The following is a 22,576-nucleotide window of genomic DNA, read 5'->3' as shown; positions in this document are numbered from 1 at the left end:
TCATTAATAAGAAATTATTGTCAGTGCTTTCCTGAGATTTATCAACAAAATTAACCAGAAACTGAAAGTTATGTGTTTCTGTTTTTAAGTAACTTAAACCCAGCTCCGCTAAAGAGACGCTGCACAAACTGGTTGGACAATTTCATACACACATTTTGTTCTCACTAATGCATTAAAATAAATTCCACTTCATCTGTATCTGATTTACAATGAACAAAAATGGGTAAGTAATGTAAAGACTAAAAATAAAATAAATGATGAAAAATAATTTTGAGTGCTTCAAAACATCACATGCTGGTCAGAAGGGTGTAAATGCATCATAAATTAAACTCAAGCATGCATGAAAACATTTTATAAAGCAAATGCAAATATCTTATTAAAAGTGCAATCTAATAAATTAATTAACAAATGATCTAATACCATTAAAATGAAGTGTTGATACTATGTGCTATTTTATTAAATTATTAAATTTAACTAGTTTGGTTTGTTTTATGGAGAGCTTGGTTAATCAGACCAATAAGAGACTGTTAAAAAAAAAAAGAGTTCATGAAATTCATGAACAACAAATCCAACAAATTCATGAAATCTAATTGATCCTAGATCAGGTGTTCAGCTGCAAACCATTGAAATTTCGAAACATTCTAAAACCATTTAAGATCACGAAGGCTCATTTACTGAAATTGGTTGACTTTTGTGGTTTGATAAGTAATCTGAATGTTACACCGAATCACTGGTTTGAAAGGTTTCAAAGCTTCATGAAGAATTTTTCAAAAAGTGCCCATAACTAGTTCCTCCACATTTTGGAAAAGTATGGAATTTTAATACAGTGCATCCAGAAAGTATTCACAGCACTTAATTTGTTCCACATTTTGTTCCTTATTTTAATTTGGAGTAAATGTATTATTTTCCTCAAAATTCTACAAACAATACTCCATAATGACAATGTGAAAGAAGTTTGTTTGAAAATTTTGTTAGAAAAAAAAAAAAAAATCACATGTTCATGAGAATTCACTGCCTTTGCTCAATACTTTGTTGAAGCACCTTTGGCACCAATACAGACTAAAGTTTTTTTGAGTATGATGCTACAAGCTTGGCAAACCTATTTTTGGGTGGTTTCTCCCATTCTTTGCAGAATCTTTCAACCTCCAACAGGTTGAAAAGGGAATGGTTGAACAGCCATTTTCAGATCTCTCCAGAGATGTTCAATCAGGTTCAAGTGTGGGCTCTGGCTGGGCCACTCAAGGACATTCACAGAGTTGTCCTGTTGCCACTCCTTTGTTATCTTGGCTGTGTGCTTAGGGTCATTGTCCTGTTGAAAGATGAACCTTCACCCCAGTCTGAAGTCTAAAGCTCTCTGGAGCAGGTTATCAAGGATGTCTCTGTACATTGTTTACCACGTTTTCTTATAACATCTCCTCTCCATCATGTTTTTGATGTAAACTCTAGAAGACGAGACGAGAGGCTCCACTCTTCCTCCCTTTACTCAGCCACACACCACAGCTTTTCTCGGTGCTCAAGCTCAGCAATCTAAGCCTAGGCCACAGAGCCTTCCCCACCTAACACTTTTTGGCTGATAGGGCTTTACCCGTCCGATGCCGTGAGCCTTGGTCTCCCGTCGGATGTTGCGAGAGCCCTACCGATCGGTTGTTCCAAATTTCGGCTGCTGCTTGTTTATTGGCCATCCACCCGGCACCACAAGCTGTTCTCGTTATTTCATTAACTTCAGTGTTACTTTACTGCTCAATATTCATATATGTCTCCCCACTACAGAGTAGGGGTGTAAATCGGACAGTTCATCACGATTCGATACAATATCGATTCTCATAGCCAACGATTCGATATTTTCTGATACCTCAAAAAGTTCTGCGATACGATTACGATATGATTCGATTCGATTAATATTTCGATATTTTGAGCCTATTTTACACAACCAGTTACATTTTTATTAACTCACTGCAACCAAAATATATAAAAAACATTTATTTCAAAATGTCACATCCTGAACCCTGATTGGGTCATCCACAAATAAAAAAATTCACACAGTAATCTAATGACAGCTTATGACATGACAACAGTCAAGAAAGTATTTTAGTTCTGTGCTAAAATGTGTAATGTCAAAAAAATGATAAACAAGGAATACATAGGCTACACACACACACATAATTTAAATTTAAATACATTTAAAGACATTTAAATACATTTAAAGACATTTCTTCCGCAGGTGAAGCAACAACATATTATAGGTAGGACAAAACAAGACAGGCTATTAATATTCTTTCATTGTGCAAATTTATTATAAAGGCTCCAATACAGAGTGGCACAAAGCACTTATGCGCATCCCGTGTGCAGAATGATGTGCTTGAAGCAACACAAAGTAACAGCGCGCGGCGCTCTTATGCGGCAGTTTATTGACCATATTCTTTTAACAGTTTTAATTTCAGTTACTGTGTGTGTGAAGAACGATTCATAGCACTCTATTCTCCAGTGTTGTGATCTAACGGACACTGTTTGAGATGTGTGCGCCCTGCTTTTTGCAAGGCTTTAAACACAAGCAAATTATAAACTTTCGTGAAGATTCAGCACTAGCCCGATCAGCCATTGACAGTTCCATCTACTGTCCCGATTTTCTTTCACAAGTTCTGAAAGTTAGTTTAAACGAGAATGCACACGTTGGCGATAATGCATAGACTGATATTGTGTGAAAATGTGGAGAGGCTGTTATAGATGCATTTATGATGCCTCTATAAATAGCCCACAGGTATCGATTTTTTACGCATTGCATCGATGCATCGGATCGTTAGACATTAGATCGATGTATCGATCTATATCGATGTATTGTTACACCCCTACTACAGAGTATTAATTTAATTTACACTGAGATGTGCATTTATGCTCTCCAGATTATAAACCCTACTTGATAAACACATTATATCACTGTTTGTTTTCAACACAGGCTACAAAGCTGTAATCTCACTGGTCATTGCTGTGAAAGTTTGTCTTTAGTTTTACAATTCTTAAATGACCTGAGAGAGCTGGACCTGAGTAACAATGACCTCCATGATTCTGGTGTGAAGCTTCTTTCTGATGGACTGAAGAGTCCAAAATGTCAGTTGAAGATACTGAGGTAAGAGTTTGAATACTCTCATTTGTTTTTTTTGTTTGTTTTTTTTTAACATGAATTATATAATAAAACAATAAAAAAAAATCAATAAAAAATATATATAATAAAAATTATACTGCTAAGTTTTATCTTTATGCAATTGCATTGTTTTTGTACAGATTTTCCATATGTAATCTCACTGCACAGTCTTGTGAGAGTTTGTCTTCAGTTCTGCAATCATCAAACTCCCATCTGAAAGAGCTGGACCTGAGTACAAATGACTTGCAAGATTCAGGAGTGAAGCTTCTTTCTGATGGACTGAAGAGCCCAAACTGTCAGCTGCAGATACTGAGGTAAATGGTTTTCATACAATTATAAATAGTATATTATAGTAAATAACATTTAAATTTGGTCACCAAATGTGGCATCTGCTCTTAATTGAATTCTAAAACAAGAGACAAAAACATTTGCAGGGTTGCATTTTTTCCATTCCATATTCATATGGAATTCCACATTCATTGTTTAATTCAGTTCAACTCATGCATGGATTGCTTCCAATAGCACTGCACAAGATAGCAGCACCATCTATTGAGTTTGTGCAGGACCACCTTAGCATCACAGCCAGCATCTAAAATTATTACTACTCTGGCAAGTATATGGTTTAGTGTAATTATTTAAATTGCAATGGTTGTGATGTAATTATAGAAATATACTGTTTGATCAAGTATCTATGTCAGAAATTTCAGATCCAACCCCAGATGAAGCTCACCTAATTTGACCAAACAACAGTTTCCAATAGAGCGGGTAAAGGTTCCCTGCACGTTTGGTCTTTTCAATATAGCACAATAGTTTAATTCCAATTTACTTTGATCTGACTCCATTTTATCACAACCTCAAATTTATGTTACTCTGCTAATTGATTATTGGTAATTTGTATAATAGTTTAACTACAGATTTGATTAATCTATTTAACTCTTTACTCTTTAACTCTTACTCTATGTACTTAACCCTGGATGCAGAATTGCGGTAACAATGGGTGCATGTAATCTACTAGAGTCAATGATTTACGAATAAGTCAGAATAATTTCAAATGTAACAATTTATTATTACTCTGGTAAATGTACCATGCCAATTATGATACATTACATCGTGAAAATCATAAAAATAACATCAAATGCTCAGAAATAATAAGTAAAATATACATACCTGACATTAGAAAAATACACAATCTAGAGTATCTGGAGGACACACATGCTGATCTGACTAAAATTCACCTTGAGCCCTTTGCAATATTCTTTAAATACTCAGACCAAGACAAAACATCCCCCAAAGTGAGACAGGAACTTACAATAGGAATTTTGTATTAATAAAGGTCCCAGACCTGGGTAGTTTATACCTTTTGGGGACATTAGGTAATTTGAATAAAAACCTTGGCAGAGAATCCACCCTCCTTTGTAAGCAAGACTATCTCTAAACTTTTAAAATCTTTATTACCTTTTGGTTTACTTCTGTGGGGATGTGGCCTTTGTACCAGTCACACTGAGATATTTACTATTATTTCAAAAATGTATAGTATTGTGTGATAATTGTTCAAATGAAACCATATAGATTTCTGGGTGAATTTCAGCTGATCTCAGCATGTGGAGAGCAGAGAGTGGGATGAGATCAACTCAGTGTGATTGCATCTAGGATGAGGATGCTAACATTGAAGAGAAAGTTCAAGTGATAATTTCCAGAAAAGTTCTGTTTTCTCACAGTGAGTCTAGCTCCAGCCTTTTAATATCCATGTTCAGCCTGTCAACAGCTAGTCTTGTCTGGTCTCAAAACTGTATTAACATGTCTTACATCAGCCAAGAGGTTGACTGAGAAAGTAATGAGAATAAAAATTAGCAGGGTTTATTGAATAATCCTAGTTGCATGTTTAAATGCTCAGACTTTGTCTGACCAGCAAAAATACAACAGGTGGCTGCCTCAGAACAACCCATAAAAAAAAATTGTTAATGAATAAATGTACATGTAAATCACCACGGGCGGTGCACGTGTGCATGGTTCTTTACACGCTCATGGGCAAAGGAGCTTCTTTGAAAGGCTGAGCGGAATGTGGGAAATGAAGTATGCCCGGGCCTTAACCACCTTACATTGTAATAGACTGGAGCTCACGGTTCACATCGGGAGAAGTGGGAACACGGGGGCACCGCGATGCAATGCGCAAAGGGCACTTTCACTTTCGCGATCAAAGTGCATGCCACTGATACGCATAATGCAGTATTACAGTAGCCCATACACATACATATTAAACGCTCCTCTCGTGCGTCCTCCCCACTGCGTTGCTGGTCGAGGCAATAATCACTTTTGTTTCGCTTTCAGAGATCTCTTTTATAGATGCCATCAATGTTTTTACCTTTCTAGATGTAATTACAGAAATCAAAACAGTCCATAAACTATAAATCCTCACGAAAACTTCAGTCAATCCAGCTTGCGCGTCAACCTGAGAGATCAGCCTCCTGTCAAATTTCTCGGTTTCTGAATGGACGGTTTGGCTTGATTGACAAACGCTAACGTTCAGGCATGATTTATATACCATCGACCTGTCCTAAAAAGTTAGCATGCTCTGATCGATTGCTTGGAGATCGCGTGTTTCTCCGTTCGAGAGCACATTTCCTGTTCGCATCCGTTGAACAGTTGATTATTTACGAACGAAAGCTCACAGAAATGTGAAAAATGGTCTCATTTTTAAAGAAAATATCCTAAGCTAAAAGATTATATAGTTTGACTGATTGAAGCCCTTATAAAAAGTGCGGGGGTCGATTTCTCTCTTTTCAAAAGTGCGGGGGTCCTGACCCCCCTGTCCCCCGTGCCAACGGCGCCCCTGATGACACCACACAATACATTTTTGGACAAAAAAAAATCATTTGCAACAAGTCTTGAATCAAGCGGTCTCATTCGGTCTTGTTCTTTTTTCATTTTTTATTCTTCCTTTTTACATTCAGTAGTCTCTGTTCAGTAGACTCTGTTCATTAATAGCAGATGTCATCACTAATGGCCAGTCATCACTTGTAAAGTGAACCTAATTGATTTAATTCACTGGATTAACAATTTAACATTTAACAATAAAAAGGGTACATCCTACACTGCCTCTGTTAGATTTTAACACCTGTGGGTGAGACAAATATATACACCTAGCAATGTACATTTAACACTAGTGATTTTGTTGTGTAAAAAGTGGTCAAAAGTCTGTATTTACAGTTTGATTACAGTCTGAGGTTACAGTTTGATAGTGGTGTCTGATTGGCAAATTAATGTAATGTGCACTGTTGCTATGTGTTTGTAGATTGTCTGGCTGTATGCTAACAGAGGAAAGCTGTCATTATATGTCGTCTGCACTGAGTTCAAACCCCTCACACCTGAGAGAGCTGGATCTGAGCTACAATCACCTGGGAGAATCAGGAGTCAAGCTGCTCTCTGATGCATGCACCCATTCAAACTGCACACCCAAGTATGTTGAGCAGGGATAATTTTATTTCATCAAGGTTTTTTATTTGTTTTCAAATTATACAGAAATAACAAAGATATACAAAAAAAAATTAAACTCCTCATCCCCCAAACACCAGACATAAACGTAAGGATACTATACATGATCAGACGTCCATAAAGAAGTAATAATAATAACAAACAACATTATGTATGAGTAATATTCCCCTCCCCCTAAATTTTACATTGTCATATTGTCTGCTTTCATTTCCTCAACAAAATTTAAATAAGGTTGCCATATATTACAAAAACCCCCAGTAGACCCTCAGACTGTATACCTAATTTTCTCCAACGTAAGATGGTAGATGACTTCCCTTATCCAGTAACTAAATGTAGGTGGAAAATGGTCTTTCCATTTAATCAGTATCAGTCTTCTAGCCAGAGGAGAAAATTTTACATTTAGTAAAACTAGTGTTTTCTGGGGCCACACCAAACAATGCAATACATGGGGATGGCTCTACTACCTCCAGATACATATAAATAGCCTAGAGAAGGTCTCAAAATATTTGTCTAGAATACAAACCTGATTCCAAAAAAGTTGGGACACTGTACAAATTGTGAATAAAAAAAGAATGCAATAATTTACAAATCTCATAAACTTATTTTGTATTCACAATATAATATAGATAACATATCAAATGTTGAAAGTGAGACATTTTGAAATGTCTTGCCAAATATTGGTTCATTTTGGATTTCATGAGAGCTACACATTCCAAAAAAGTTGGGACAGGTAGCAATAAGAGGCCGGAAAAGTTAAATGCACATAAAAGGAACAGCTGGAGGACCAATATGCAACTTATTAGGTCAACTGGCAACATGATTGGGTATAAAAAGAGCCTCTCAGAGTGGCAGTGTCTCTCAGAAGTCAAGATGGGCAGAGGATCACCAATTCCCCCAATGCTGCGGCAGAAAATAGTGGAGCAATATCAGAAAGGAGTTTCTCAGAGAAAAATTGCAAAGAGTTTGAAGTTATCATCATCTGCAGTGCATAATATCATCCAATGATTCAGAGAATCTGGAGCAATCTTTGCGTAAGGGTCAAGGCCGGAAAACCATACTGGATGCCCGTGATCTTCAGGCCCTTAGACGGCACTGCATCACATACAGGAATGCTACTGTAATGGAAATCACAACATGGGCTCAGAGATACTTCCAGAAAACCTTGTCGGTGAACACAATCCACCGTGCCATTCGCCGTTGCCAGCTAAAACTCTATAGGTCAAAAAAGAAGCCATATCTAAACATGATCCAGAAGCGCAGGCGTTTTCTCTGGGCCAAGGCTCATTTAAAATGGACTGTGGCAAAGTGGGAAAACTGTTCTGTGGTCAGACGAATCAAAATTTGAAGTTCTTTTTGGAAAACTGGGATGCCATGTCATCTGGACTAAAGAGGACAAGGACAACCCAAGTTGTTATCAGCGCTCAGTTCAGAAGCCTGCATCTCTGATGGTATGGGGTTGCATGAATGTGTGTGGCATGAGCAGCTTACACATCTGGAAAGGCACCATCAATGCTGAAAGGTATATCCAGGTTTTAGAACAACATAAGCTCCCATCCAGACTTTGTCTCTTTCTGGGAAGACCTTGCATTTTCCAACATGACAATGCCAGACCACATACTGCATCAATTACAACATCATGGCTGCATAGAAGAAGGATCCGGGTACTGAAATGGCTAGCCTGCAGTCCAGATCTTTCACCCATAGAAAACATTTGGCGCATCATAAAGAGGAAGATGCGACAAAGAAGACCTAAGACAGTTGAGCAACTAGAAGCCTGTATTAGACAAGAATGGGACAACATTCCTATTCCTAAACTTGAGCAACTTGTCTCCTCAGTCCCCAGACATTTGCAGACTGTTATATAAAGAAGAGGGGATGCCACACAGTGGTAAACATGGCCTTGTCCCAACTTTTTTGAGATGTGTTGATGCCATGAAATTTAAAAACAACTTATTTTTCCCTTAAAATTGTACATTTTCTCAGTTTAAACATTTGATATGTCATCTATGTTGTATTCTGAATAAAATATTGAAATTTGAAACGTACACATCATTGCATTCTGTTTTTATTCACAATTTGTACAGTGTCCCAACTTTTTTGGAATCGGGTTTATATGTAAAGTCTTGTACATGTCCAAAACATATGCAGTAGAGTTGCGGGTGCCTGCCTGCATCTATCACATGTGGGATCTATGTTAGCTTTAATGTCTAAGACAAATGGATTATGAAAAAATTCCCTGTATTATTTTGTGCCAGATTTCCTCTGAGATTAGTTAGTCTAAATCTGCCTCCCAATATTTTTAAGTGAATCTAAAGGTGTTGAATCATACATGCTGAGTAATTCATCGATCCTGCTTATAGCCTATTTTTGGACTGATTTACATTTAAAAATTTAGTCTAATAAAGAGATTGGAGGGCATAATGGGAGAAGTTATGAAGTTGCAAATACCTATAGAAATTTATTTGGGAATATCAAATTTCTGTACCAACTGTTTGAAGAATGCAAAATTTAAATCAAAATAAGGCCCCATTTACACGTACGTGGTTATTTTGAAAAACTGAAACATTTCCCTTCGTTTGCACCCTTCATTTACACGCAAACGGAGAACTCGCCTCTGAAAACGAGTCTTTCTAAAAACTCTGGCCAGAGTGGAGATTTTTTAAATCTTCGTTTGCATGTTTGTATGTAAACTGAGACAAATGGGTGTTTAGGCAGCCAACGTCACAGTATGCGCCAGAGCTTGCACCTACATCAAAAGTGCGACCTATGTTTACATGTGCTCACGGAAGCGTTCAGAGTAGCAGTCGCATTTATGTGGGTGCGAATTTGCAAATACAGCTGCTCCATTATGTCGAGGAGCAGAGACGAATGAGTGCTCAGAGGTCAGCAATTTTGCAACAACTTGATTTGTTGCTATTTTCTGGATTATGATTGGCTTACGTGGGCTTGAGCTTCTCGTTACACCGCCACCTACAGGTTTGGCATGCTCTTGACAGCATATATACACAGGTATGTGTAAATTAACACTTTTCTGAAAACTGACATGTGTGCACGATGTTATTTTTGAAACCAGAGAGGTTAAAATGACCATTTATGAAAATAGCCGCCCACGTCATTGAGACCACATCTGTCAGGGAGTTTACACAGTCTCCACCCACCACAATCATCAGATCCCAATCACCCAACTTCTAATCACCTGCACTTGTCATCCTTCACTCACCAGCACTATAAAGATGCACTTCTCCCATTCACTCACTGTCGGGTCTCAACCTTACCTGGTTGATACTCACCTAATCCTTGGATTACCCTCTGCTGTGTCTGATCTGATTCCAAATTTTAACTGAATGTAGCTGCTAGAGAGGTGGACTCAACCGAAGCCCCCTCCAGTGTTGTCCAGGCAGGGGCAGTGATGTCATTCCTTAGCTAGAACAGCAATGCTCTTATGTTGGCTGCCCAATAATAATACATGAAATTTGGGGTCTCTGCAGTGTACTTCTTTTAATTCTTGGTGTTTTTTTTTCCAAATAAAGGTTGATATCTGATTATTTAATTTGGAGAAGATTTTGTTAAAAAAAGGCACTGAAAGATATAAAAAAACTTGGGCAGTACACTAATTTTTAATGTATTAATTCTTCCACCCACTGAGAGAGGGAGGTGGTCCCGTCGCTCAAAATCTTGCTTTAGATTAGATAAGAGAGGTAGACAGTTGGCCCCATACAAATCTTAATAATTATGTGTAACCCAAAATCCAAGGTACTTCAGTTTTTTTTTATGCTAATTTTGAAGGGAACTGAGCGTAGATAAAAGGCAAGATATCAGGCTGACCCCATCACCAACAGGCATTAGTTCACTTTTCTGTGAACTATTAACTTTATAGCCAGCTATTTTGCAGAATTCTGTAAGTAGGGTCACCAATTTAGTAAGACTTCACAGGGGTTGTGACCGGTATAATAACATGTCATCTGCTTAAAGCAAAACCTTATGTTCTAATCCTGCCCGCTAAATACCCGTGATATCAGCTCTTTGTCTCAAAGCTAAAGCAAGTGGTTCTATTGTGACTGCAAATAGAAGTGGAGGCAAAGGACATTCCTGCCTTGTGCCGCGTTGAAGCTCAAAATATCAGATATATTATTAATAGTGCGCACGGCAGCCAACGGGGACATATATAAAAGTTTGATCCATAATATAAGCTTACGGCCAAATCCAAAACTCTCCAGTGTGTTGAAAATATAGCCCCACTCCACCCGGTCAAATGCCTTTTCCGCATCCAGTGAAAGCACCACCTCTGGCATGCTGGGTGGAGAGGGGCTATATGATGGAGAGAAGAGCCCCCTCTAAATATTGCCCGAGAACCTTAGTGAGCACTTTAGCATCAGTGTTAAGAAGGGAGATTGGAGGATTCTTGAGATAACTGCCTGATGGATGATTGGTGGTAGAAAATTTAAATAAAAAAGTGACTCTTCAAAAACTGCTAACTGCTAAGTATTCACCCAGTCTTGTCCCCATGCTCATAGCACACATACCTATGAGATGCACACGTTAGAAATTAGACAATCAGCCTGCCTTGACAGGAGATCAACCTCAGTTTGCAACAGCATACGCTTTTTCATTGTATCAAGCAGGGAGAGTTTTTTGAGGTTTTATAATTTGAACTGCTTAGTGTGTGTGTCAAGTCAAGTCACCTTTATTTATATAGCGCTTTTTACAATGCAGATTGTGTCAAACCAGCTTTACAGTGATAACTGGTATATAATTTTGGCTGCACGACAACTCTTAAAGAAAATGGTGTCAATGCAAAAGCACCGTTGAATATCAAATGTCAAGTGTCCATTTATTCCAGTTCCATCCAGTTGAGGATCGTATTCATCATGCCGGTATGGATGGTTTGTTGAAGAACTATGCCACAGGTTGTTGTGTCGATGAGGCCTTCACAATGGATGATTTAGTTGACTCAATCTCTGCTGATACTTCAGGGCTGCATTGTGGTCGTGTCAAGGTGCAGGTCCTCGATATCACCTTGATATGGCCCAGATCCAGTTGACTACGGTAAACCTTGGGATAAACAGAGAGACTAAAATTAGTGTAGATGCCATTCTTCTTCTGATGTAACAAGTACATCTGGTGTTATAGGAAGTGTTCCCGGTTCCGGCTAACCTAATTTATGCAGCCTAACAATCCTTTAACAGATTTTAAAATATAAATTGATAATGTGTTATGTGTATGCCAGGTTAAAGAGATGCGTTTTTAGTCTAGATTTAAACTGACAGAGTGTGTCTGCTTCCTGAACAATGCTAGGAAGATTGTTCCAGAGTTTAGGTGCCAAATAGGAGAAGGTACGTTACAGTAATCTAGCCTTGAGGTCATGGACACATGAACTAACTGTTCTGCATTTGTCATTGAGAGAATGTCATAGTTTAGATTTATTTTTAAGATGGAAGAATGCGGTTTTACAAATGCTAGATACATGGCCTTCAACTGAAAGATTGGTATCAAAGAGCACACCCATGTTCCTAACTGACGACGAAAACTTAACGGAGCAGCCATCAAGACAGTATTCTAGGTTATTATGTGAAGAATATTTGGTCTCAAAATTAGAATCTGTTTTTTTTTTTTTTTTTCAGAATTTAGTAGTAGGAAATTACTGGTCATCCAATTTTTTATATCAGCTTTGCATTCTATTCATTTTGTGAATTGGTAAGTTTCGTCAGGGCATGAAGATATATATTTCCTGCTCACTGTGGATCTCAAATCAGGACACATAGTCCTGAAAGTTTTATCTTTTTTTACAAACAATGTTGAAGTCTCTGCAGTCTCAAATTTAACATGCCATCTCCACCATTCCAGTGTAATAGTTTCTGTAAATGGTTGGGGGATAAATTTTGGCATTTTTCTTGTTTATTAAGGCAGCTACAACTGAGGAAAAAAAAACATGTGTTGTACAGTGGACAAACATGTGTTGTACAGTGACAAAACTGTACAGTTGTACAGTTTTGTCAACTCTATCAGGTGTGTGTGTATATATATATATATATATATAATATATACTGGAGACCTGTAAAATGAGAAAAGCAAAGCACTGGAAAGATTGTTGTATTAAGTTAAATATTATTTTAAAAATTAGTTATCTTAATTTGTTGTCTTGTCAATCATTTATCATAACCTCAGTTAGACGTGGACCTTTGTCAAACTCATCAGTTTTTAACTCCGTCATTTGAAGTTTTCTGTTAATCCTTTATCATTTATTGTGTTAAAATATTAAAACATCAACTAAACTACATGATACTATGTCTGACCCAAGAATTTTAGTTATATATATTTAATACTAAAAAGGATTCAAATTGGATTGTTCATAATAACTCTAATCCAGGACATGTATTTTTTTTTTAAACTTAGCACCTTTACTAAACATAAATATTACATAATTAAATATGTTACACTGTTGTTGTCAGGGTCCTTCCCTGACTGTCTTGTCTGTTCAATGTTTCTTTGTTTGTCTTGTGCCTGAGCACATGGCTTTGTTTTTGTTGGTGATAACTGTGATGATATTGACAATAACCATGATATTCAAAGTATGAAATATCGATATGGTATTAATATAGGGTGTGACAATATTTAAAATGAATAGGACACTTATAATATCATGACATGTATGACTTAATGCTGACATCTGTCATACAAGAAGAAGACGCAGCGCGCGCAGCTATTCCAAGAAGAATGTCGTCCGAACAGGATAGTGAGAGGCTCTGTCCACACCCGAAAAAAAAGTAAAGTAAGCTCGACAGTATGGGAGTTTTTGGCTCCTTAGACAGCCCAATCCACTGGATTTGCCTAGCTACAGTCAGTGCGAAGGATGGCAACACCACCAAAATTTTTTACCACCTCCATGTCCATCACCCTGCAGATTACGCCATTTTACAGAGAGTAAGTTGCGATTATTTTACTAGTCATGGAGTGGTAAATGTTATATTAACCTGTTAACAGCGATTTTCTGTGTTCATATATTTAAATAAAGGGTGATTTCTTTTAATAAGTACAACGTTTTCTTTACTCATCTTACTCTGCGTGATGTAACTATGCGTGCAGTTATATGCCCTCAAAATTATAGATGCACTGGCATTTTTGCCCCGACGAGTTTTAGTCATTATATCATTTTATAAGATGTAGTTGTATTAATTAATTCATTCATTTTTATTTCTTCAGGTCTTAAAAAGCCTTAAATTTGACTTTAAAAAATATGCAGCAACCCTGAAAGAGAAAAAACTAACTAGACAAATTAAAAATTATTTTGACTGATACATTTCCCCCCCCCAAGGATTCTAAAGATATCACGATATATCAATATTGTGAATTCTTTTGGCCACAATAACTGTGGTGTGAAAAATCTAATATCATGACAGCCCTAGTGAACATGCTGATAAAAGTATTAACGTTAATATAATGTCCACTATTGACAAAAAAAAAAAACAAACATGATTTTTGTAATCTCATGCATGCACATAGTATTGCACATCATGTGAGGAAAATTTTTATAGGCCTATTATAGTTTAAATTACAGTACCAACCTAAAGATTAGACATATTACTACTGTTTTTCAAAGAAGTCTCAAGTCTCTAACCAAATAATGGTTTTCTATTTTAATATACTTTAAAATAGAATATATTTCTGTGATGCAAAGCATCTGATCATTTATGTTACCCCCATGGCATTTCATATAGGCTATTATATTTGTTATATAGCCTAAATGTTAATGTGCAATTGACAAACTATACATCATTAAAAAGATCTAAGAATCAAGCTTTAAATTTTGACCTCTGTTTTACTCTTATAGTGACCGTAATTTGTTAATAGCCTATGTGTCAGGAGTTATAAATATGAAAAACTGAGTCGTTACCTTTGACAAAACAACATCCATCAGGGCTTTTAGCTTAAAAGCATGCACAATTGGACAAATACGGACCTTTTTTTCCAAAATGTGACAAATGCCAGTCTCCTTTTTCTGCAGAATGCAATATATCCGCTCAACCGATCACAGCGCAGCATTCCACACACTAAACAGTATTGGCGGTGCTCTGAATACAGCCGGCTTCCTAGTTTTCCTTACTTTGTGATCAACAAAAACAGAAAAAAATAATAATTTTGACAGCATTGATGAACCTGTGGTGGTTTTTGTGGTGGGGAAGAAACTTAAGTCATTGAAATGTAATCATTTACGTGAAGAGATTTAGAAGATGAGGCACTCGGTCTAGCTGTTACTTGTTCCACAACAGCATCAAACTTCTGTCCACAAACCTGAATCATGAACAGTTTTTAAAAGCCGTTTTTAATACCAATGTATTCGGCAAATGTGTTTATTTGAACCGTGTGGTGGCGCCAGATACTCTTTAATCGGTAATGACAAACGGAGACATAATTAATTTAGAACATTAACAAGATGACCCGCTGAATTCATTTTGGGAGCGACGGCTGAATATTTTTAGTAAAATTACTGCATATAAGATTAGTATTGACAAAGTTCAGAGGCTGTCATATATGTGAATCAACTTACTTGTAATACTTTGTATTTTCAATATGGCAAATAAATTTTATATTGATGGATTAATTGCATTTTGGGGAAAAAATCACAAGTTTTTATAACAAACCTTTTAAAATCAAAATGTAGATTTGAATTTTTAATGTTTTTATAACCAAAAGATGCCATGTGAAAGTTTAAAACATCTAAAAAATCTAGCCACTTCCTTGGTAAAGAAAACACCTTTTTACTCAAATTAATCAAAATGGAGTTATTGCATTTTGGAACCAAACTCTTCATTTATTGTCATCACTATGAGCACTGGATACTGTGTTTTCAATTCATACTTGCAGCCCTAGGGCGCTCTGTGCAAATTTAGTTCACAAATGACTCAGTGAAGAACAGGCATACCATTTGACATTCCATGAACTAACAGAGGCTTCCAGAAATGGCTAACCATGGCTATAACATGAAAATAGACATTTATGAAGATAATAAATACACGATTACAGTTCATTTTCTGAGAACTATCAGATTGGACTTCGTTCAGAGGGAGACGACAGATCACGCTTCATGTTAGTTTTCTTTATTTTGAAAAAAGCACAACATTTTGATTTTACTCTGAGTGTACACAAATGAAAGAAGATATTTCACAGATTAAAATGGAGTAAATTGTTTGTGCAAAATTGTCTTTTTAGTCGCTTTGACAATGGTAAGAACAAAACCGAGGCGGTATCACCGACTCCAGAGTGTTAATAAAGCATAAAAATACCCCAATACATTTACAGATATTTAGGAAACATGCTAAGTTCACCTACTTGTTTCCCAGAAAAACAATGCTACAGCCAGATATTCTACTTTGAATTGTGCGTTCTGTGTCAGAATGTCTGTCTTTGTTTTGGTCTGTGCAAAACCGTGTGCTGTCAGTTTATCCAGTAGTATTTCAATCAGTATTAGTATTTATATCACAGGTTGGCGGAAAACACTGCATATTGCAGCCATGGAAACCAGCAAACAAACTGGGTCAGAGCATATTAAAACAAGTATTAAAACAGTAAGTCTCCTCAGCTTTCATTGTCAATGATGTTCCCTCTTGTTGTGTGTCCTCAAACTGGCCACCTGTGTCTTTGAACGAGGGGGTGGGGTAAACAATATTTTGAATTTGGACTGCAGTACCTATTTGTCATTCCTACATAGAGCCCCTTTAATTAACAAACAATTAACAGAGTTACAGTTTGGGTTTGGGTTAGTTACTGTTATTACTACAGAAAGTATACTTTATTTCAGTGCACTAAAAATCTATTGAAGTAGTAGTGGTATTTAGTATACTTTAAGTGCAGTGAAATACTACTCAAGTACAAATATACCTTGAATTGAATTAGTGTATAAATATTGTATTTGACACTTTTATGTAGCACCAAAATAAAGAATGTACTACAAATGTACTTGCTTGTTTTTAAAGTATTTTTTTAATGCACTCAAGTATACTTTTTTTCACCTGGGTAGCTACTCCTGTTATTTTCAGAGAAAGGGACAAGAACATAATAGTCAAGTGCAATATTGCAATCTGTGCGGCACTGAGGGAGAACATTCTAGAAATAGCACTTGAAAAAAAACCTGGACCGGTGCCACGCTAACACTAAATAACCAAGAGCGTCGGAGAAGAGAAAGAATACACCAGACAAGAGCGTGGGCAAGACAAAGCAACAGATGCATATATATCAGTGTATATATCAGTGAGCCGCGAGCGCATATGCCTAATGTACGACTCATGTCACTGTAATCGTCTTTACCTTTTTTACAATCGTCATCCATCAAAACTTTATTAGCGACACTTGTTTTCTTTATCCAACTGAGAGATATAGTTTGCGTATCCTATGTTACTGATGCGGTTGGGTGTTTTGAGCCACCGTTCTGTCTGTATTTCAATTTCAAGCCATCTCAAAAATTATAAGTTATCTCCAAGCCCGCCTGGACAATCACTGGCCTACACAGTCATTATGCTACAGCACATCGCCCTCCACTGGATGTAAAATGAGCAGCAATAAACATACTCGGTTACAAACGTAACCTCGGTTCCCTGAGATACAGAATGAGTACTGTGTATGGGGAAAGGTCTCCTTTTTCCCCGCTGCTGAAGCCTTTTTCAATAGTGCAGTGTAACTGCACGGCCATTGGTTCAAACTTGAGAACATTTTGAACCAATGACAGCGTGGCAGAGCTGCGCGAGCCTATGGCGATGCAGCGCACCAAAGCCCGCCAGAATGGGCGGGGCGTATGGCTATATAAGCGGGCATTTCGCCATAGGATTTCATGTCATTCGACTGAAGCGACGACACTGAAGCCGCAGCCTTGTGGCACGGCATAGAACGCAGGGAACCGAGGTTACATTCGTAACCGAGTACTTTCCCTTTCAATACTTCACTCGTACTGTGTATGGGGAACGAATTCAACCGCGCCATGCCACGGCAGGGAATGACTGAACTTGTCTTGGACACCGCAGGGGAACCAGCGGACAAGTGAGAAGGCCGAAGCCGTCGAACCCATGAGTTACACTTGCAAAGGGGAGCTAACTCCCGAAATGGCATCATACCGAGAGGACCCGAGCTTGTAAGTTCGGGATATCCAAGTTGTAAAATCTGACAAAAGTGGACAGCAAGGACCACCCAGCCGCCTCACAGGTGTCTTTAATAGAGACTCCACTGGACCAAGCCCTTGAGGAAGCCATTCCTCTCGCCAAAGCAGACAAAGAGCTGATCGGATTGCCGGAACGGCCTTGATCACTTGATGAAGGTCCTCAATGCCCTGACAGGGCAGAGTAATTCCAGCTCTTGCTCATCCGACGAGGGAGGCAGCACTGAGAGGGAAATGACCTATGCTCTGAACGGGGTCGAGAGCACTTTAGGGACGTAGCCATGCCTGGGTTTTAAAATGACTTTGGAGTCATTGGAGAGGGCCTGCAAGTCGCCGACACGCTTGACTGATGCTAATGCAAGAAGCAGAGTGGTTTTGAGTGTCAGGGGCCTGAGGTCAGTTGAACGCAGTGGCTCAAAGGGGGGCCCTTTGAGAGCTTTGAGGACCATGGAGAGGTCCCAGGTGGGAACAGTGAGAGGACGAGGGGGATTTAATCGCCTAGAGCTTCTTAGGAAACGCACCACAAGGCTGTTTCGACCCACCGACTGGCCAGCGATGGGAGCGTAGAACGCTGCGATGGCTGCTATGTACACCTTGAGTGTTGAAGGGGTGAGACCCTTATCTAAACGCTCCTGGAGGAATGACAGTATCGGGGATACGTCGCACTCCACAGGGTCTTCGTTGCATGCTCAGCACCAGTCAACAAATACCGACCATTTCTGGGCGTAGAGGCGTCTCGTGGACGGGGCTCTCGCCTGAGAGATGGTATTTAGCATGTCCCCGGGGAGGTTCACAGGCTCCCATCGAAGGACCAGAAGTGCAGAGGCTAGAGTTCTGGCTGTGGAAAGCCTGAACAGCTCTGTGGACCAAACTTTGCTCCTCCAGAGTGGGGCCAACAGGAGGACTCTGTGCTTGTCTTCCCTGATTCGTCTGATGACCTGAGGAATCAGAGCGACCGGGGGAATGCATAAAGGAGGCGGCTGGGCCAATCACGGGCCAGCGCATCTTCCTCCTTAGAAGACATCTCTCACTGCCCAATCTATTTTTCGGAGGCAAAGAGGTCTATCTCTGCCCTCCCGAAGATCTCCCAGATAGTGAGAACCGTCTGGGGGTGGAGCATCTACTCGTCTGAGGAGACATTGCTGCGAGATAGCATATCTGCTCCCAGATTAGTTCTTCCTGGTATGAGCATCGGTAATGCCCATTCCAGAAGGCACTTTGCCAGTGTGCATAAGCGGCTGGATGAAAGACCGCCTGGTGATTTATGTAATACACCACTGTCATGCTGTCCGACTAGACTAGGACGTGAAAAGAGTGAAGGGCTTGAATCACTGCCAGCATCTCGAGGCAGTTGATGTGGAGATGGCTCTCCTCATGAGACCACGAGCCAAAGGCTGGTCTGCCCTCGCAAAGATCGCCCCAACCTATATTGGACGCATCTGTCGAGAACACTGCCTGCAGGGGTACTCCATGACTGAACCAAACAGGGTTCGTCCAGGGTTTCAGAGCTGCCAGACAGGCCTGATTGACCCTGATAGAGGGACCCAAAATTTCAACCAGTATTGCAGAGCTGAGCGGCAAAACCAGGGAGGTGGAAGCCATCAGCCTTAGCATCCTCTGGAAAAACTTCATATGGAGGTAGGCTTTGTTCCTGGCAGAAGCCGTGAGCTGCTGAATAGCAGAGCACGCTCTGGCGAGACTATGGCCGTCATGCGGACTGAGTCGAAAACTGCCCCCAGGAACGTGATACGTTGGCTGGGAATCAGTGAGCTCTTGGCAAGGTTTAACCTGAGTCCTAGGCACTGTAAGTGGCTGAGGAGCCTGGATCTGTGATGTTCTAGCTCAGTTCGCGACTGGTCCAGGATGAGGCAGTCATCGAAATAATTCAGAACCCGGATTCCCATCTGTCTCAGTGGGCAAGGTCAAGGTCAAGGTCTCTTTATTTCGTACCCGCAGGTAAAATTGTTTTGCAGAATAGAATTTCATTGTCCAGCAAAAAAACACATACAAGACATAACAATTTACAACAGCATACCAGTTAATAACATCATGACAGGCTGCACCAAACACATACATATCCCTTCTTGCATTTAACTAGTGCATATTAAAACATTTAACTTCTTATTATTTAAAACCTCAATTGCCGCAGGAACAAAAGTATTCCTGTAGCGTCTCGTTTTCCATCTCGGGGCCACAAACCGGCAACCCGAGGGAAGTAACTGAAACCCGTTACTTAAGGGATGCAGCTCATCGCTTAAAATAGTACTTGCCTTCCTGTACAACTGAGTTGTATAAATGTATTCTAGAGTCCGTTGATCAACTCCTATTATCTTACTCGCCCACTTTACAATTTGATTTAAGGAGTTCTTGTTCTTCACTGACAGACTCCCATACCACACCACAATGGAAAATGACATAATAGATTCAATAAAAGTAGAATAAAACAGTGACAGCATGTGTCCATCAATGTGAAATTTAGCAAGCTTCCTAAGGCAACTCAGACGCTGATGATCTTTCTTACAGACCATTTCACAATTCAAATCAAATGTCAATTTGGAATCAATAACTATACCTAGGTATTTGTAACTCTCCACACGATCAACAACCTGTCCTTTAATAGTTGTGGTAACATGATCTACAGTGGAAGTTCTAAAATCAATAATCATATCTTTTGTTTTAGTAATATTTAACTGTAAATAAGAATCATCACACCAAGTCACAAAATCCTCCACAACTGGACCATGGCCAGACTCATCCCCTTGTAACAGGCTCACTATGACTGTGTCATCAGCAAACTTAATAAAAACTCTATTTTCATGTAGACTTTGACACAAGTTAGTATACAAAATGTATAATAAAGGTGAAAGAACACAACCTTGTGGGGATCCAGTAGATACACTTAATACATCAGAAAAACTGCCGTTCACCTTTACCTTCTGCATTCTGTTAATTAAAAAGTCCAATAACCATCCCACTAAATTATGGTTCAGCCTGTAATGCTCAAGCAGTCTTCTTACTAGGATGTGGGGTTGAATAGTATTAAAAGCAGAAGAAAAATCAATGAACAACAGTCTTGCATGTGTATTCTTTCCCTCCAAGTGCTTAGTCAGTAAATTTAATAAAACAAGTGAAGCATCCTCAACACTCCTCCCTACTCTATATGCAAATTGCATGGGATCAAGGACTTGTCTAGTCTTACTCAGTAACTCAGTCTTCACAAGTTTCTCAAATGATTTCATAACCAAGGAGGTAAGGGCGACTGGTCTCAAATCATTAAACACTTTAGGATTATTACATTTAGGAACAGGAATAATAATGGCCTCTTTCCACAGGCTAGGTACCTTTTGTGTCTGTAATGACAAATTAAAAATATCAGAAAAAATAAAACTCAGTTGCTTTGCACAGTGCTTTAAGGTTCAACCACATATGTAGTCTGGACCCGGGCTCTTGTTCACCTTGGTGGAGAGAAAAAAATTCTCCACTGCTGCTTGTTCCAAGACTAAGTGGGAATCATCTTTACACAGGCATCGCAATTCATCTACTTCATCTTTAAAATTAAAGCATTCAAATCTTGAATAAAACCTATTAAGAGCATTAGAAAGATCAACATAGGATTTAAAACCCTCTATACATACTGTTCCCTTATTTACATTGTGCTGTAATCCCACAATTTTCTTCATGCCAGACCAAGCTGAGCCTAAATTATTGTCGGCAAGATTTTTCTCTAACTTACCTTTGTATGCTTGCTTAGCTTTAAAAATCTCTGTTCTGACTTCTCTCCTCGCAATACTTCTCTCTAAACCATCACCCTGCTTGTAAGCTAGCTTCTTATTCTGCAAACTAGTTTTGACTGATTTTGACATCCACGGTTTAGTATTTGGAAAAACCTTGATTTTACGTGTAGGCACAATCATATCCTCACAAAAGGTTATATATGAACATACAACATCAGTCAATTCATCAATCTGTTCACAAGAGTCTTTAAACGCCTCCCAGTCTGTACAATCGAAGCACCCTTGCAGGCGGGCGATAGAGTCTTCAGACCACATTTTAACTTCTCTCATCTGAGGTTTTTCTCTTTTAAATAAAGGTTTATATATCGGAAGGAGCTGTACACAATTATGGTCGGCAGATCCTAATGCTGACAATAGTACCGACTTATATGCCCCCTTTATATTCCCATAACAGAGGTCCAGCATCTTGTTATGTCTCGTTGGGCAAGTAATGTATTGGTGGAAGTTTGACAGGGCCTTTTTAAGTGACACATGATTAAAATCTCCCAGAATAAAATTCGGCGCCTCTGGAGAAGTGTTCTGAAGTCCTTGCACAACATCAGATACAATATTTATTAAATTGACGTTGTTAGCTTTCGGATGAATGTACACAACAGTTATAAAAACTTGTGGAAATTCCCGTAGTAAATAAAATGGACGAAGGGATACTGACAATAACTCAATATCGGGTGTACAGATTTTCTCCCGAATAGTCACCGCAGTACAGTAGCGCCTGTTAACATAGAGGCACACATCCCCACCACGGGATTTACCTGTGATCTCTCCGCTCCTATCCGTGCGAAATGGAATACCAAATCCATCAATACACAAGTCATTGTCGAAGTCCTGCTCTGTTAGCCAGGATTCCGTGAATGCCATCACACAGCTACTTCTGTATTCCTGAAGAAAATGAACATTCCCATGCAACTCGTCCAGTTTGTTCCGTAATGACTGAACATTCCCCAAAATCATTGAGGGCAGGGGGATACGGGTAAGCTGTTTACACCGTAATCGCTGACGAACACCTCC

General features: G+C 38.9%; 1 protein-coding gene across 1 annotated transcript in view; it reads left to right on the top strand.

Moving 5' to 3' along the window:
- The window catches only part of LOC137025235 (NACHT, LRR and PYD domains-containing protein 3-like), a 63,830-nt gene that overhangs the window by 38,054 nt on the left and 3,200 nt on the right, over nt 1–22,576 (top strand). The window contains exons 8-10 of the mRNA XM_067393256.1: nt 2,954–3,124; nt 3,280–3,453; nt 6,432–6,596. Coding sequence (XP_067249357.1) covers nt 2,954–3,124; nt 3,280–3,453; nt 6,432–6,596 — 510 coding nt within the window. The remainder of the gene's footprint in view (nt 1–2,953; nt 3,125–3,279; nt 3,454–6,431; nt 6,597–22,576) is intronic.

Source organism: Chanodichthys erythropterus, chromosome 8 (assembly GCF_024489055.1).
Source record: "Chanodichthys erythropterus isolate Z2021 chromosome 8, ASM2448905v1, whole genome shotgun sequence".
In the NCBI taxonomy this organism is placed as follows: Eukaryota; Metazoa; Chordata; class Actinopteri; order Cypriniformes; family Xenocyprididae; genus Chanodichthys; species Chanodichthys erythropterus.
This window is presented reverse-complemented; position numbering and strand designations above follow the sequence as displayed.